We start from the raw sequence: 19313 nt of genomic DNA on the forward strand, positions 1-19313 counted from the left end.
CTCAGTGGGTTAAAGCCTCTGCCTTCGGCTCAGGTCATGATCCCAGGGTCCTGGGATCGAGCCCCCATCGGGCTTTCTGCTCAGTGGGGAGCCTGCCTCCTCCTCTCTCTCTCTGCCTGCCTCTCTGCCTACTTGTGATCTGTCTGTCAAATAAATAAATAAAAATCTTTAAAAAAAAATAGAGTACAATCTAGAGAAGCAACCAGAGGGGTCAAGCATAGGGAGCTCAATATGTCAAACTAGAGAGAAGCAGGTCTTAGTGTTTGGGTCTTAGTGGAATCAGAGTCCTCTATTGGCTCAGAAATTGCCAGGTAGATGAATGTCATCATAGAATTGTTTTAATGAAGTATTATGCTTGATAACCTCTCATACTGGTACTCATTCTGGGGTGCTTGACCATGCATATGAAGCAATCCCCTTTGTTCATTCACCTGATGCTTTTTGAGCACCTACTGTATGTCCAGAAGTCTGCTACTCATTGACAAAATAACATGCAGTCAGTGGGGAAATCAGATTGAGGAATCCTAATTTCTTTTTTTTTTTTTTTAAAGATTTTATTTATTTATTTGACAGAGATCACAAGTAGACAGAGAGGCAGGCAGAGAGAGAGAGAGAGGGAAGCAGGCTCCCCGCCGAGCAGAGAGCCCGATGCGGGACTCGATCCCAGGACCCTGAGATCATGACCCGAGCCGAAGGCAGCGGCTTAACCCACTGAGCCACCCAGGTGCCCCAGGAATCCTAATTTCAATAGAGTTCCAATAACATGATAGACGTGTGCACAGAGGACTCAGGGAGCATAATGGACAGACCCCTTCATTCAGAGGAAATGCTGTCTGGCATTTAGTAGGTGTTCAGTGAGTATATGTTGAATGAAGGAAATTTTCACGAACACCTACATTTTCATTTTATAGAAGAGGAAATTAACCCAAACATACTGTAGTGACAAGCTCAAGAAGACTCTAGGTCTCCTGAGCCCTAGGCTGAGAGTTTGTTACCACTAACCAGAGTGTTCCTAGGTTTATAATGGAGGCTCCATTGCCTTACACAGGACTGGAAAGAGCTCTTAATCAGTGATACTGGGGAGTGCCTGGGTGGCTCAGTTGGTTAAGCATCTGCCTTTGGCTCAGGTCATGATCCCAGGGTACTGGGATCCAGCCCTGGTTCCTGGAATCCAGCCTGCATCAGGCTGCCTTGTGAGTGGGGACCCGGCTTCTCCGTCTGCCCATCCCCCCCACATGCATGCTCTCTCTCTCTCTCTCTCCCTCTCTCTCAAATAAATACAATCTTTAAAAAAGGGATATTGGGAAGTTTTTTGGTGATTCTTGTAAGACACAATTTTGACAAATGATTTTAAAATTATTCTCCACTAATTCTTTTCAGGTAACACTTAACATTTTTGTGGTAATAATATTTGTCTTTTTTCCCCCTTCAATCTTCAGAATATCCTTCTGAATTCCTCTGGACCACTTGGACTGAACCCTTCTGAAGAATACTCATAATTTCATTTTGGGAATGAGTGAACTAGTAAATATATGGGTCCAGCTGAGGATTCACAGTAGGAAACAGTAACAATGCTGACTGGTTGATGGAAACTGGCTTGAAAGCAGTCATTTGACCCAAGAGATCAAAGAAACAAGAATTTTTCCAGGAAGCCATCATGAGTCATGGAAAACAAGCTGATAAAACCCGTGGAAACAACACGGGCATGCTCACTGTCCTTGCTTATCTGTTAATTATACAGCTAACAGTGACCCCAAGATTTTGATTTTGAAAGGAACCAAACCCAGGATCAAGGATGAACATCTTTTCTCTCATTTGCTCACATTGCACATTCTGCCTTGATGGGTTTTCTTATACAGATGGATTGTTTCTTTTTGGCAAATTACTTAAGAGGGCCTGGGTTGTTCATTGATACATTTGTTCGGATTTATAAATTCTGCTTCCTTTTGGCACTGAGGATGTTTTAAAAAACTTCAAAGATACCAAAATAAAATGAATTTAAATGAAATACTAAGTGAAGCTTGGATATTTAAATCTAATAGCAAAATGTTTCTTCTGATTCTTCTTGGTGTTCATATTTTCCATAGCTATCACTGATGTCAAGAAAAATTATAGCTATTAATTACAATAAAACACATATAGACGAGAGGGCATCTCTTAACATTGAAAAACAAAAATATCTTTCCAAAGTATCGGTGGAATTTAATCTCCTGGCATTATTATATGATCACAATTGCATGTCTGAGCAGATTTCTACGGTTTAACTGCAGGGTCAGATTTAATATTAAGCAGCCTAACAGGAATGAATGATTCAGCACACAGAGGTTTTCCCTGCTACTCTTTTTCTTTTCTTTCTTCCCTCCCCCCTTCTCCCTCCCTCCCTTCCTTTCCTTCCTCCTTTCCTTTGTTTCTTCCTTCTTTCTTCTTTTCTTTCTTTCTGTTAGATCACAAAGTGAGATCCTAATCATAATATTCAGGGATTGAAGATTTGGCAAATGGACTTCTGGTAGTCTCATTTTTTTATTGCCTCTGTAAACTTGATTAATGGGTGAGTCAGGCTCAGCTCTGGGATTATCCAGCAGGAGTTTAGGAGTATCACACTCCTTGAGGGATGGATGTTATACCGTTTCTGAGAGGCCAAATTATTGTTTCCTTGCACATTGCCTATTATGTTCAGACAAATGACTTGAAAATCAATGGGAACTTGGCTTACAAAAGGCATAAATTAAGCCTCAAATTCTGTTAAATTGTGGCAGCTTTCTGGAAGCTAATTTCGCTTATTTGTTGAAATAATAGACTTTAATAGATAGTATGAAGTGTTCGACCATGTAGATGGCCTGCTGTCTGCCTACAAAGAGTGTATAATCTGATAGGGGAGACTGAGCTTGCATACTACTAGTTATAATGCTAGACACAATAGGGGAAGACAAATGTCATTTACGTGCTCCATGCTTCTTTCTGAGAAGTGACAGTCCAGAGAATCATATCCGGTTGGGGGTAAGCAGAGTAGGCTTTTCAAGAAAGTGGGTGTAAGCAGTATTGAAGATGGTTTTTCTTGATCTTTCAGAAGAGGTCAAACTTCCCAAGTATACACTTTCTCAGCCCCCATGGTCCTTTTCATATCTATTATTTACAGTTATTTTCATGGTTATTAATTAATCCTGTTGCCCTTTCTAGACTGATTTCACTCACCATAATATTTCTGGCAGCTGGTATGATGCTTGGTTCACAGAAGCTTCTTAATACATATTTGTTGGATAAGAAACAATGTACTGAACCCCCATACATCAGGCATGTGCCCTGCATAGTCTCACTTCCTTACAATGACTCCTGGAGACAGATGTTGTTGTCCCTAAGAACTGAGGTCTAAGAAGCTCACCGATTTGCCTATGGTCTCAGGAGTAATGTGGATTCAGTCCTAGGTTGAAGTGTATAAAATACACTTTATACCCACTCTTTATTTAATAAAGCCAAATTTTACAAAAGACATATGTCATATGAATTGCATTTTCCTTTCTCCTTCTGTCAATAGATGGCTTCTGTCTGTCTGTCCTCTCTTTTGCTCTCCCAACTATATTTCTTTCCCTTCATGTAAAACATGGTAGAATAAAGGCTTGGACTCAATTATCTGACAATTTATTCTCATAATTTGACTTTGATTGCTTCCTTCTCTGTTTCTTTTTGATTTTGCTTCTCTTTTCTGTCTACATCTTTCACAACCATCCCTAACTATTGGTGTTGTCCTGATGCGTGGTGATCTTAGGATAATGAGTGGAAGGAAGGTCTTAAATTTTTAAAATCTAAGTAAGATATATTATCAGTTAACCTATAGGTATGATAACCAAAGATGCATTAAAAACCCCTCTGTGAACTGGAAATCATGTACTTTAGTAAAGACAAAGTAGTCTAGATGTTTCTGTGATTTGAAGGACAAAATGAAGTACACATGCATCGGAAAGGGGAAATCAGAACATTTTGATAAAAATATACTTCACAAAATTCTCTGCATGTGTTATTTTCCTTCCTGAGAGTTAAGGCTGTTCCCAGAGGGGAATATGGATTAAACATGACTGCTGACTGGAAGACAATAATTTTGCAGGTTATCAGTTGAGATCCTTACATCTGTAAATAGTAACAGGCCCAAGTTAAATGCCTTAAATGATAAGATTTATTGTCTTACCTAATGGGAATTCTGAAGAGAATTGGTGAATTCAAGAACTCCCACCAACATGCACCCAAGTTTCCCCCCACCTTCCTCTCTGCCATCATCACCTTACTGGCTTTTGTTCTCAGGTGTTCCCTCTTGCGGTTTCAAGAAGACATGGAAAATGGTGTCACAGCGTGTTCAGCAATCATCATATCCTTAGCCCATAATGTCCTTTTTAAGAGTAAAGTAACCTTTATAAGAAGACTCTCCAGATTTCTCCTCATGTCAGAGCATCTGGAATTGGATCACGGACACCATCTTAAACCAACCAATGATAAAGGGAATGGGACCATTGTGACAAATTTAGAAGGGTCAATAATTGCTGGTTCTTAAGGAGGGGAGAGGAACTGACTATCAGAATCAAAACAGGGCTCTGCAATATTGGCTATTGCAATACTTCCATATTATAATATGGAAGAAGAGGAAAGACGGCAGGTGTCTCCTCAATTCCATGGAGACGTACAGAGAGAAACTGGCTGAAAATAAAACCCATGCTTTGTTTCTCCCCCAGAACAGTCTCTTGGAGCCTGCTAAGGCTATTCTTCAAGTATGTGTTATTGCCCAAAGTTTCGGGATGGGTGCACACGAAGTTGTCATGGTGTCGTAATCTCCCTGTAAAGTTATATTTATTTTCAGATGGACTGTACAAATAGCCCATCTGTTCTCACACGGAAAAGTGGCATCAGTGTGTGACATTACAAAAGCAGGCACAACATCCGTAGTGAAGAGCCACATAGTAGACATCATTTTTCTTTCATTACCTTATGCCAATTTCCTCTTAGCGAATTACCTCTCACCCATGGAATGATGTCTTGATGGGACTGTAAATCAGAGTTTCTTGCCAATCAGCCAAGGGGTGACCTGTGGCCAGAGCTAAACCAATTTGACCCTCTATGTCAGGGCTTTGATTTGTATGTGCAGTGATATACGGGTGGAAAAATACCTTGGGTTTATTTGTTCCATCAGCAGAGTTGAGTCATTCCTGCTTTTAGATGCCCCAGTATACCCCGAACTCCCATCAAAATGCCTTGGTTCTGAGCCTGGCTCTCCAGTCTTCCTTTTGATTCTGTGAGCTACCAATAATATCTTTGTAAGAAGATCCTCTTCCTGCTTAACTTTCCAGACTCAGTTTCTGTTGCCTGCCGAATATAACTTCTAACATCTATTTTATTTCGTAAAGTCAGGATGTCTGAGCTGTAGGAAATCTTAGAGATCATCTGGGTAATGCCCTCATTTTACAGCTGAGGAAATCGAAGCCCCAGAGGTGGAAGGTTTCAGCCAAGTTCGTTTCACAGACTGTCTGTGACAGAACTGGGATTAAGACAAAGTCTCCTTTGCCCAGGATCCTGGAGTCTGCTTTTTATTTTAATTCCTTTTTAGTACAAACCACAGTCTCCTTCTCTGTCTTTTCCCCCTCTCTCTGTGCAATGCTTAATAGAAAATGTGGCCTAAAAAATCTTCATTCCTCTCTCCCCCAAATGACGACTTGCTTTCTATAGTTTAAAAACTCATTTCAGAGATAGTCCTTTCTGGGATTTGGCATCTGGGAACAACAGGCATTAGTTTATATCCTTATATGGAGACTTGATTCTTCCCAACTATCTTTAAATGTTTATTTCCCCCTTACATGAAAATAATATTGGGAAAGGAAGTGGTTTGCTCTAGGCAAGTGTATGGGCTGGGGTTCTCAAAGTGATTACTTAACACTTCCAAGTCTTACTTCTAGCTGTGTGCATTCGGGGAGAACTTTCCTTTACGCACACTAAAAGATATATATCTGCCTTATCTTTTTCGGTTGCTTTAGGGCAGTCATAGCTCATACAAACACCGCCAAAAGGGCCAACTGTTGGGGTAGGAGTTGGGGAGGAGATTAATAATAATACGTAGTCTCCCCTTATCTGTGGGGAATATGTTCTAAGACCCTCAGTGGCTGCCTGAAACTGTGGATAGTACCAAATCATTTGTATACTATGTTCTTTCCTACACAAATATACCTCAAATTTAATATCTAAACTAGGCACAGCAAGAGATTAACAACAATAACTAATCATTGAGGATACTTACATGATAATAATATAACTATAAAAGTAATTATAGTATATTATTATATATCATGTTATTACATATTTATTATATTATATATTTATTATATTATTATATTATAATACAACTATAATAAAAGTTATGAGAAGATGGTCTCTCTTGAAATAACTTACCATACTGTCCTTACCTTTCTTCTTGTGGTGGTGTGAGATGACAAAATGCCTCCTTGATGAGATGAAGTGACGTGAACGACTTAGGCCTTGTGATATAGTGTTGGGTTACTTTTGACCTTCTGCCGATTCTTCAGGAGGATCCTGTCTCCAGACCACAGGTAACTGATCCCAAGGAAAGTGGAACCCTGGATAAGGGGGAGAGACTGTAGCACTAATTACGTGCCAGCCACTATTGTAAGCACCTGGCAGGGATTAGTTAATTGGTTTTGTCTCATAACACTCACAGCTGTACCTTCTAGTCCCCTTTTGGAGAGATCCAATGCGTAGTAACAAACTAAAACGTTTTCCATGTCCATGGTTTACTAACGGTGAAACAAAGCTCTCATGAAAATTCTTTTCCTTCCCAATGATCCCTAAAGACCAGTATTGGATCAGGAGGTAAGGACTATAGTCAATCACCCTCATTTACAAGTGAAAAAAATTAAGGCAAAGAGAGGTTAAGTAACTTACTCAAGGTCACGAAGCTATTAAGTAGCAGAGTTGAGGGGAGCCTGTGGTGGATTAAGTCTCTGACTTGGTTTAGGCTCAGGTGGTGATCTTAGGGTTCTGGGATTGAACCCTGCCTCAGGCTTTACACTCAACACAGAATCTGCTTGAGATTCTCTCTCCTTCTCCCTCCCACTCATTCTCTCTCAAATAAATAAATAAATAAATAAATCTTTTAAAAAAATTTTGTAAAAATAAGTGGGAGAGTTGAGATTTGAACCTGGGTAGTCTAGGTTTCAAGCTAAATGCTCTTAACCCTGTAGTCTGTTGTACCTTAATCATCTCTTTATGTAGAGAAGAGTAGTTTCTTTTCCTTAGGAAAAAAGGTGTCCAAAACAGGCAAATGACTTTCATAAACACTTCTAACAGGGCTTCTGTATCATGAATCTCTGTGTTTCAACAATGCTTGGAGGGTACACTACAAACAATACTCTACCACAAGAACCGCTATGGTGCAAATGCTTCTCCTGTGTCTACCCCTGTACCAAAGTACTTCCACAGAACTGAATTATTTGGTGGCTGTGAGAAGAGTTGCACAGAAAGACGCTTTCAGCTCTTCATCAAACAGACTTAACAAATAACTTTCATCAATTACTTAAAAGAGTTAAAATCTTTTCACTCATCTCATGATCCGTATGGGGAGAGATAGTAAAGACAATGCAAAAACACCCAAATATTGATAAAGAAAGGCAGTGAATCAAGTACCTGGACCATCCCTTTCTGCTTACTGATTTCCAAAACACATTTTTTGACTTGAAATTTGCTATAGAGAGACTGGAAATCATCTCTATTCCCCTCCCAATTTTGGCAAACAGACAATAAAGATTTTATTTTTAAACAGTGTACCATAACAAAGTTTCATTATGTCAAAACAAACCAACAGGGCTTAATAATTACATCATAGTGAGATTTTTTTTTCTTATTTTATTCCTTATTCAGAGTGAAAGATTCAGTAGAAAAAATTTCAATAGAAAAATAATTCAGTAGAAAATTTTATAAACTTTCTATTTTATTCTAGCTATCTAAATAACAGACTAATGCTAGAAGAAAAGTTCTCCATTATTCAGTAATTATTGCCTTTTTTACAGAACAATTAGATTAATGTGAGCAAAAAGGATCTTTTTCAATGGCATGTTTTAGTGCCAGAAATTCCATCAGAGACAGAAATCATAGGCCATATTCTATACAATGTGCTCATTTGAATGGAATGGCTAGTGGTGGAGGGGTAATAGGAGGCCAGACAAGAAGGAGAGGGGCACTATTCTGCTTCTCTTGGAAACCAGTTGTATGAGCCCTGGGACCCAGCTTGGCTACCAGTGTCCTAAATTCCTGTTTAATTAATACCACCACAATATTTGAGTGGTATGGAACCTCCCCTACTATCTCAGCACCTAGTCTTAATTTTTATTAGCAGTTTTTTCAATGAAATTTAATTGGAGTACATTACCCATTAAAGCTTTGGACAGGCTCCCTTTTGATCATTAACATATTGCTGATGTGGAGGTCTTTTAGTTATTCATCCATTTGTTAATATAACAGCTACCTTATTCCAGACACAGTCCCATAGCAGAGACAGGTAACCTAAACAGTTAGAATGCAGCCTGGAAAGGACGGGGCTGGGGTTTAACTCCTTGAGGAACTGGTTTCATCCATCTTTGAAAATCCAGTACTAAACTAGATGCCTGAACTGGAAATTAGCCAATTAGTGTTTGTGGACTTAAAGAAGAGAGTGCTATGGGAACTCAGACAAGGGGCACCTAAATGAAGAAGGAAGACAGAAGTGAGGGAAGACTTCCTGAGGAAGGGAACACAATCTGAGTCTTAAAGGATAAGTTGGCCAGGGTGGAAGGAACACATATAAAGGCACTTGGGTAATGATGTACAGAAAAGGGGGCCCTACTTTAAGATCTACGTGTCCTTCAAACACACACACACACACACACACACACAAACGGGCTGACATGCAGGAGATAGAAGTATGCTTTCTTTGCAAATAGTAATAACTATGCTATTCTCTATTTCAAGGACATTGCAGTAATTAATGTGTGACAGAGATGGGCTTTGTTAAGCTTTCGAATGTCAGAGTTCTGCAGGGGAAATTGACAATACTGTGATCTATTGTGATATTTTCCACACTATATAATTTGAGCTTGTAACTATTAACCAATTAAAGATGAAGCAGGTAGGTAAATGCTACTGCACAACTGAAAGAATGATTTATTACAGCAAAGGATATTGGAATAGAGGGAGGACAGATTGCAATCAGAGGACCACCACAGCAGGGTGCTATTAACTGGTGCTCCCGAACGAGGCTTCCCTGTCCAGCCTGGAGAAAAGCTGCACCTTAAATCCCCTTTTAGAGAGTTCCAGTGTACAAGGTTTGGGAAGTTCCTGCAGCTGAAAAAAACTGGGTGTGTTTTGGGGGGGGGGGGAGGCGCTTATTAATGGTTGAACATGCTTTGCAGGAATTTTTTTTTCCCTTCTCAGTTATCCCTAAATTCCAGTTTTTGAGTCATTGCAGTAAGAAAAGACTGAGACACTGGAGGATTTATGGAATTTTATCCCACTTTTGGGGTTATACTACAGCCAAATTTTAAAAATTTAGGCAAAAAGCAATTCCATTAAAGGACACTTTCTTTTGTGTTAATGGTGCTATACTGATTTTGGAATGTGTTGTTGTATGATGTCATCAGTACTGTTCAATACTTCAATCCATGGGGGTCCTTCATGGGCTCCAGTCAATGCACAGTGTTGCTATGTTCAATTGCCACTGCATAGAGGTAAGAGAGGGCATGGTGCCAGGAGCAGCCCACAAGAATCTCTGTGAGTTTGACCTTTGAGTTGGTGAGGAACTGATGAAGGTGCTGGAAAATGGAGGATCAGACTGTAAAGGTTTTTGTTTGGATGTTTTCCAGAATGCTGAGGCCAGCCAGTGAAGGTTTTAATCAGGGCAATAACCAGACTTGCACTCTCAGAGAGTCCATGCTGACACCACCTCCTTGGAGGGGGCTGGGACCTGTCCTGACATCAGGTTGGTGTTATGAAGGAGGAGAAATAATTTCCCCTCTACCCTTCTGAGTTCTTAGCTGAGACTTTTGTAATAAAATTCAGAGTAACAAGAGAAAAACAAAAGGAAGTTTATTAACTTGTAACCTCATGTAACATTAGAGATACCCAAGGGAAAATGAGTAACTCGAAGAGGTGGCTTCGAATTCAGGCTTATATGCCATCTTAGTAGGGAAAGGAGAAGGTGATATAGGCCTCTTAGGGGAAAGTAAATGATTTTTAGGAAAGATTAGTGGGCCCTGAGAAGAACAGATGGGAGGTATGATAGGTTGTGACAAAGTCTGTCTGTCACTTCTAGTCTCTTCAGTAACAAGAATCAATCTTCTCTGGTTGATCAAATTCCAGGGGAAGGGATTTATGACAAGTGAGTTCCTTTTTGGGGCTCTGTCTTTAGGCAGATAAGAGAGCGCAGAGAACACCTTTCCCTGCATTTGCTCTTTTTCAAGTGCCTACAGCTCAAAACAATCAACGTACCAAAGGAGCATATTTTGGCGTGGCACATCCTGAGCTCCTACAGTCATATACGGGGGCACCATATTCTGTTACCCTTCAATATCTATCACACTAGTTCATAGAACGGATAAGAAGAAAGTGAATCAAGACTGAGGCAACGAGATGGAGAAAGATATACAAAGAAGTAAGCGATAGCATTTGGCAACTGATCCGATATTGATGGTAAAGAAAAGCAGCAGCCTAGGGTGACAGCTAGGCTGCTGGCAGAGGTAACACTGTGCATCCAACAGAGAATGTAGGAGGAGAAGGAAAGATGATGGATTCAATTTGGATGTGTTCAGATTACATTTAGTGGTATATTCAAATACTGATGTACAGATGTCTGGCAGGAAGGCAACTCTGATTAGAATTTAGGAGTGATGTCAGGGTTCCAGGTAGAAATTTGGGTGGCATTAGCATACAGGTAAATATTTACAGAAACCAAGGATATACCTACTGGATTTCTTGGCTCAAACTGATTTACCTAATTTGGGATGGGAGAAGGGCAGAGTGAATTTCAAATTGAACCCGATTTTATTTTAACAATAAATGTTGTGGACCTACTGGATAGATAGATGAATGGATGGATGATTGAATGGATAGATAGATGAATGGATGGATGATTCCTATACCCTGTACCATTCCTATACACCTATACCCTGAAAACCAATAGACATTCTCTTTATCTCATGATTTGTTTCAGTTTTAGCTCTGGTTAAGAAAAAGAATGACTGCCTCAAAGATGCCTCAAAGAAAAAGAATGACTGCCTCAAAGATGGATGCAAAACATGGAGGACTTTATTAAACTAACTAATTTCAGCCCATGTGATGTATATTATTCTCTTTAGATATCCGTGACCTAGCAATGACTGACCAACTGCTGCCTTCACAGCAAATGCAGATGGAGATGACCAGCCAGGTGACAGACTCAGTACTACTCAGCAAGAAAACATGCTATTTTGCACATGACGTTGCTTGAGTAAATGTGAGTCTTCACATTCCTCACTAAAGACCAAGTGATTTTAAAGGAAAGAGAGATGTGGGATACCAAGCATTGCTCGTAACACCCATATCTTACATAAATGGTCATACTATGTCCCAGGGGCTGCAGGACAATCAAGACTCCTTAATAATCAATCACAACCCCATGAAGGCAATGAATGTCCAGGGCAGGGTAGAAACAAGTCTTTCATTACCACTGATGGATAATTTTTACCTTGCTAGGGAAAGGTAGTTCTGAGCCTTCATGAATTGTTGAGGAAATGCTTAAAATGTACAGTTGTGGCCCAAAGTGGCCAAAATGTTTTCACACCTCATTACTGGCACCATATAGTTTGGGCAATGCCAAATAAATTACAAATCCATTTTGTAGTCAGGAAGGTCATTAGGACTCAGATTCGTTATCCACTGAGAGTTTCCTCTGCTTTCCGTTTATTACTCTCCTTTGAGTGAAATGGAGCTGTAGGAGGAGAGCAGAGACCTCAATTCATTCAACCCTGACACATTATTCGTGTCTACAGTTTTGCCATAAATTTGGAGGAGAGACAGAAATTGCAAATGCAGGGATTTAAATCCCCTTGTGCTACATTTGTCAAGAAGAGCAGATTGTAAACTGCTTCTCGCAAATATGATATGCATTTGGGCATCAAGCTAATAACTCTGAACCACAGACTCATTTATTTGTGTGGTGTTTCCCTCCAGAAGTTTCTGAAATTGCTTCTGTTGCCATTATGTATCTCAGAGCCATTTGGGTTTAGTAGGAAGATTACAGAGACTATCTGGCTAAGAAAGTTAGAGTCCATCTCCAATGAGATGGAAATGACAAATTTTTCTGTTTACATCATCACAGTCTTTACAAACTATGCATTTGGAATACTTGGCTTGGGCTTCTCTGAGGAAAGAGAAAAGAGATTTGTATAGTCACCAGACTTGTCTTAGAACCCTACAGGAATACTGATGCTGAAGAAATCCATATCATGAAGAGGCCCTCACTCACCCTTCTGATGCTTCTATTTAAAAAGAATTTGTGTCTTTTACACTTTAAGTCACTGGTAGGTCCCTATCCCCTTATCTCCTTGATCAGAAGGATTTTTATTTTGCTTCTTGTTTTGATTTTCTTGAGGTGGGGAGGGGCAGAGGGAGAGGGGGAGAGAGAATCTCAAGCAGGCTCTGTGCTCAGCTTAAAGCCCAATGCAGGGCTCGATCTCACAACCCTGAGATCATGATCTGACCCAAAAAGTAAGAGTCGAACACTTAACCAACTGAGCCACCCAGGCACCTTGCTTCTTGTTTTGATTTTTAAAAATTTTGTTACATAAGTCATCTATTAATACAATTTCATTATTAAAATGTTTAATTATTACAAATAACACTGGAGTTCCCTTTGATGACTATGTCAAATCCTCTACCTTATCACAACGCTTTCCACTCCTGGTCATAGCATTTTTGGTAGTTATATGTGTATCTTTCTAGATCTTCTTCTAGGGGTGTAGTGTGTGTGTGTGTGTGTGTGTGTGTGTGTGTGTGTGTGTGTAGTGTATCTTGAGTGTGTATGCCCGTGTTATTTTAGATAAATATTCTACAAGTACCACCTTACTGTGAATTTCTTTTTTTCACTCAATAAACATCTTGGAGATCTGTTAGTACAGAGATCTGTTCGATCCTGCTGTGGACTGAATGTTTGCGCCCCCCAGAATTCAGCCTAACCCCTGGTGTGATGATATCTGGAGATAGGGCCTTTGGGAGGTAACTGGGTCATAAGAGGGGAACCTTCATGAGTGGGATTAATGTGCTTTTAAGAAGAGATGCAAGAGAGCAGTGAGAAGACAGTCATCTGCAAACTTGCTACCAGCTCTCAGCAGACACTGGATCTGCCAGGACCTTGACCTTGGACTTCCAAGCCTCCAGAACTGCAGAAATAAATGTTTGTTCTTTAAGCCACCCAGTCTATGCTATATTGTTACAGCAACCCAAAATGACTAAGACACATTCCTTTTATTCTTTTTAGCTGTTGCATACTATTCCACAGTATTGGTATACCTATAGTACTTACTTAGGTGGTTTTAATTTTTCACCACAATCTACCCCTGCTTGATGAAGAGTCTTGAAAAAATCTCTCATCAGTTTTTCTAAGTAAAAAATGTAATTCCATTCATTCTAATGGAAAAAAATGTTTCTATATTTCTCAGCCTCCAAATCATATCTGTTTGTCTTACAACATCAAATATCATTAAAATGGACACAATTACTTCCATAGTTAGCATTTCATAATATAACTCAACCAGACATTTTCTCATTAATTGCCCTATAATATGGCTGTTTCCATCCTCTCATTCAGTATTCACAGACTGTACACTTAATACTTTGATGTATTTTTTCATTCAACAAATAATTACTGAGCACCTACTATGTGCCAAGCAACAGCATTGGTTGCTGAGCATATGGTAACAGACAAAAAAAATCTCTTACTTGTGGGATTTACATCCTAGTGCAAGAGACAGATAATAGATAAGTAAGATACACAGGATGTTAGCTAGCGATACATCCTAAGGAGAAAAAAACAGCAGGGAGAGGGAATATGAAATATTGGGAAAGTTGTGGTTTGACATGGAGAGACCTCATCAAGAAGGTGGCTTTTGAATAAAGACCTGGAATAAGTGAGGGAGGGAGCTGTGAGTCTTCCAGAAACAAAAGTATCCCACACATCCCTGACGGAGATGCCCTCTAGGATCAAATAATTCTTTCTGACAGAAATGGCTGAAGTCTTTCTGCTGGGCAGTTCATCATCCGGTTTCTTGTCCTTTATCACATTTCCTAGCCATGAGATTTTTTTTTTTTTTTGCAAAGATAGCAGACTAGAGCTTTCCTGCAGAAGTGTCAAAAAAGGCAATCACTGTTTTCAGTGAGAAATGGGTCATTCAACATGAGGGAGAATGGGATTATAGGTTGCCCCCCTTCTCTTGGGATCAGAAGCATCAGCAGGAAAAATGTGGTTAGGCTTCTGACAGGGAGATTTGTGGAACAATTTATCTCTGCCTGAAGCCACAGGATAGGAAGAGGAGAGCCCATGTATTAACTGGGGGAGGACTCAATCCAAGGGAAAATGTCCTTTTTATGACGAGGAATCTGCTTGTCTGTGGGCTCTGTCTGGTATTTTATATACTGCCTGGACATAAATCCTAGGTCTTCCAGTTATTTGTTGGATAAACATAGAGATTACTTAATCTCTCTGAGCTTCGTTTTTTCACCTGTAAAATGGGTATGATAATAGTATCTATTTTGTAAGATTGACATTGGGGATTAAATGAGGTCATGAGGGTACAGTGTTTGGAACACAATGATTTCTCAATAAATAAGAATGCCACCACCACCACCATCATCACTATTGGGGTTTCAGAGGGAACAGCACCAAGGTCTGAGACAAGAAGGCATTTTTTAGTTCATCTTGAAGACATTTATTGGTAACTCACAATGCCCAGCACTGAATATTCAACTAAACGGCTTTCTAGAGTAAGTTGGTAATCTTCAAGACACAGAAAATATTTTAAAAGATCCCTGTGCTCCAGGCAGGTACTAGAGGGTTAAGGATTTTCAGGAAGGGTGGTGATTTACAAATGGGTTTCCCTGGCTCCCGGGAAGGGGGCGGGGCAGGAGGAGGAAATGGAGCCATTTTAGGCGTGATCAAAGGCACCTGTGAGACGGGAGGCTGGGTTGAGCGCCAGGAAGCTGCTTGATGTAAATGTCTGTGAAGACGAGATGTGGCTAGCCTGGGGTGAGTGTAATCCAGGGGTGACCTTGCGTGGCTTCATTCCGTGTCTCTCTAGTCCCAGTTTGTTCTCAGTTGCGTGGAAACAACCAAAGCTGACAACCAAATCTTTCAGCTACAAATCCACCTCACGGCGTAAAGAGAGCTAAACATACAAGTGTTCAGATGTCTAAGAGTAACACATGACGTCTCTTTTTTGTACTTTAAAATACGCTGGCTGGTCAGGCCAGACTGCCCTGGGTTTGAATCCTGGCTCGTTTCACTAGTTGTGTAACGTTGGATGAATTATATAATTTCTCTGGGTCCCAGGGTTCTCATTTGTGCGGTGGAGATTGTAATAATATCTACCTAATAGCGTAATTATGGACATGAACTGGGACAAAGCTTATAAAACACTCAGCACAGTGTCTGGTACACAGTAAATACATATTAATTATTATTATTGAAATCTTCTGGATGGATTGTTTTCTGAGGAGGTATCAGGGAAAGGGTAGTATGATCGGAAAGAAAGGGGGAACAGAAGAAAAGCTATGGAAAGGAGAAGCAGGACTGTAAAGTCTGATCCTGGAAGAGAGGCACTTACTAGCTGTCCAAAACAAACAAAAAAAATCCTGAGAGAGAAAAAGGATAAGATGGCAAGGACTCAAAAGCAGAGGCTTAGCTTTGCTTTTTGCCAAGGTTCCATCCATCTGGCCTTGGCGTCTCTGCCGGTTTTTTCCTCCAAAAGGCAGCTCCAGGAGCCCAGTGGTGAAACCCAGGGCAGGGAGACAGATCATCTCCAAATCACCCTAAATTCTGCTCTCAGGGAAGGCATATAAAAAATATACATATCATTCTTTCTCGGTATAGCATTCCCCTGGGACTAATAGAAGAGACGGGCCTGCCAAGTGAGTCAGCAGTGACCACAGGCAGACATAATCCCATTGCTTTTCGGCTGACAACTCATGCAGAGGAAAATATTCTCTGATCCACGCACAGGGAAATGGGGTTTCAATCCCAACGCAAAATTCTAACCGTAATCATCTTCCAGCCCCCGCTGATGATGACCCCAGATGCCAGAAACGTCAGAAACACCATCGACGCGCTTCTTACCATTGGGTTGTAATGATTTAGTCATTGCTAAAGGTAAGAGGCTCAAAGAGTGGGATAACTCATTATTTTCAGATCTAAGCAAACACAAAAGGAACAGAATGATGTCTTTTCCTCAGATTTGTTTAATAGCAGATATGGCTCCACGGGATCGATGATGGGTGAACATGCAGAAAATGAGCACAGACCTGAATGAGTTATGAGATATCTAGAAGAACAAAACAAATGGTGAACCAAGTGATTTTTTTTTTTTTTCTTTTCATGTGAATGGAGGGTGGCTGGTCTGGATCCACTCCTATGGCTTTTTGAATTCTAATCAACCAGAAAAACAAGGCAAAATGGCAGTTGTGAAACAGATTTTCAGTATGATCTCTTCTGATGTGCCTTCACAAACACAGTCATTTAAGAAACCAAATTGAAGCCTGGATCTGAGTTATCAGAATGTAGGGCATGCTTAAGAGGAAGATCAAAGGGCACTTTTCACATTACAAAAATTAGCTTGATGCTAAAGAAAAATCGCTCTTGTAAAATGAAACGTGGATTGAAATCATGTATTATGATCCAGTCCATCTGTTCAGCATACTTTATCATCTTTCTATCCATCTGTCTATCTATCATCTATCTATCCATCTATCATCTCCCTCTCTCTATATTATATATATATATATTTTAGGAAAGAAGAGAAGTATATTTATTTTACATTTTTGCTAAATTACTTCCCTAAGACATAATTCCAAGACCTCTGGGATGGCTTTGATTGAAATCTGCCCACTTTGGTTTCTAACTTAAGTGCAGCTTGGCCAGCATGTGAAGGCTGACTTCCCCATGGGTGAGCTCCTGGGTCAGCTGACTTCTGCAAAGCACAGAAAACGCTCTCATTTCTGCATTCCATTTTCTACCCTAATCTTAGCCCTTTTCTTCAGCCCACCCAAAGCTGATGCTTCTCCATCCCCTTTGAGCTCTGCTGCTGGGGTCCATGGTTCCTTAACTGGCGTTGCCAAGGCTCCTGTCACCTGGTCCCGCTACTTGTTTAATCATGACCTTGACGTGCAGCCCAGTGTGAGACCCAGAGAGAAGACAGAATTCTGTTCTCAGCGGGATAGACTATTTAAGCGTAGGCCTCTGCTTTAAGATTTGGGACTCCATTTTACCCTTTAGAGCTGTATGTATCAATGCCCCAAAGCAATTTTTCTGGGACGCATTTTGCTTTGAATTGGAAATACGCTTTTGATGTTTTTTTATTTAATAAGGCACAGACACAGGATCGTACCCATTATTTAGACTAGAACTTATTTTGCACTTGATGTAAGAAAAAAAGCTGGTACACTTGTTCAGGGTAATTGCATAGAGTAGAATGAACCCAATTTATGTAAAGGATTATTGAAGGAATACAAAACTTCCAAAGTAAGGCTGCTAAATCATTCATTCAGTAAGTGATTGACATTTGCCCATATCGGGATCGTGGGCTCTGCTAGGTTTTAAAGCAAAGCAAAGAAGCAATTATTTAAAAGGGAACATGAAAACCGGCTTTGAAAGAGAGCAATCCTGGAGGGTGGATGTATTTTAAGTGATTATTCTCTCTTAAATAATGTAATCCACAGGCCACTGAGCGAGGCCCCAGGAATCATCTCTCAGCCAATGTTTCTACCTGGCCATCTTTCATAGTCTATCATTAAAACATATGTAAATGCAATGTAAATAATGTCAACTACATTTTTAAAGGATAATTATCTCTTATTCTTCTAGGGATTCCTATTTCATTTTAGGATTACAAATGTTGCTATAAACTAAATGGGTGCCGTTGGGCTTAAAGTCTATTTCTGGGAATCCAGCTCCTTTGAAACTACTCGTTCCTATTACATTTCCAGTCAATATCTATAAATCCATCTGACGCTAAAAAATCTGATGTGAAGAAATTGTAAATCTAAGTCCTTTCCTCTGCTCTAGACATAGTATGTCCAGAATTTACGAAGAGGTAAATGTAACATTTTCATCAGTTAATTGTTCCTTAGACTTAATGTCAGAAACATTTCAGGCAATCGAGAAGCAGGAAGGAACAACAACAACAAAAAGCAACTTTAATGGATTCCTCAGAGAGTTCCTTTCTGAATTGTAAATCATTGTTCTTATGTTTTCTCTTTGGCTGTTTTAGGAGATACACAAATGAAATACAGGATGCAAATGAATCAAAGACTAACAAGACATAGGATAATATTAAAATAGTCCCACTTTGCCTGTATGGGACAAAGGCAGTCTACTCCATGAGGGGGATAAAAGCAATATCAACGAAGGATTTTTACCCTTGTGAAAATGCAAGCTTCCTTTGCTTGGAAAGAGCCATGGGGGGCGCCATCTTGTGATGAGGACTGTAGGGATGCTGATGGGGATCTGAAATGGGAGCCATATATGAACCCCCAACTGGAAGGAAGGAATGAACTTGGCGAGCTCAGGAGAAGCACCCACTGACAGTGTCTCTCTTGGCTGCGGGGTCTCGTGGATCAGTACACCAGTCAACCCGCATATCAGTATTTTCTGCCCTTTAGAAACCATGATGGTATTGACCATTGCTGAGTGTGGTCTGTGTATTTACAGACATCTTGCTTCAGATTGAAAGATACAGTTTGGGGGTCTCCCTCTAATTTTCTATTTGAATGTTTCCAAGCTTTGTAATTACCCCATCATGTACTTAGTCATAATGAGTCAAGTTTAAACTGAATATGCTCTAGCACCCCCTTCTCATATATATTTTCTTTCTTTTTTTTTTTTTTAAGATTTTATTTATTTATCTGACAGAAAGAGATCACAAGTAGGCAGAGAGGCAGGCACAGAGAGAGGGGGAAGCAGGCTCCCTGCTGAGCAGAGAGCCCGGTGTGGGACTCGATCCCAGGACCCTGAGATCATGACCTGAGCCGAAGGCAGAAGCTTAACCCAC

General features: G+C 40.1%; 1 protein-coding gene across 1 annotated transcript in view; it reads left to right on the forward strand.

The window, feature by feature from the left end:
- The window catches only part of LOC111148919 (transmembrane protein 156), a 51055-nt gene extending 49047 nt beyond the window's left edge, over window positions 1-2008 (forward strand). Inside the window, exon 7 of the mRNA XM_022505710.1 lies at window positions 1440-2008. Coding sequence (XP_022361418.1) covers window positions 1440-1452 — 13 coding nt within the window. The 3' untranslated portion in view covers window positions 1453-2008. The remainder of the gene's footprint in view (window positions 1-1439) is intronic.
- Window positions 2009-19313: the final 17305 nt, after the last annotated feature.

Source organism: Enhydra lutris, unplaced genomic scaffold (genome assembly GCF_002288905.1).
Source record: "Enhydra lutris kenyoni isolate GAN:26980312 unplaced genomic scaffold, ASM228890v2 scaffoldscaffold21, whole genome shotgun sequence".
Lineage (NCBI taxonomy): Eukaryota > Metazoa > Chordata > Mammalia > Carnivora > Mustelidae > Enhydra > Enhydra lutris.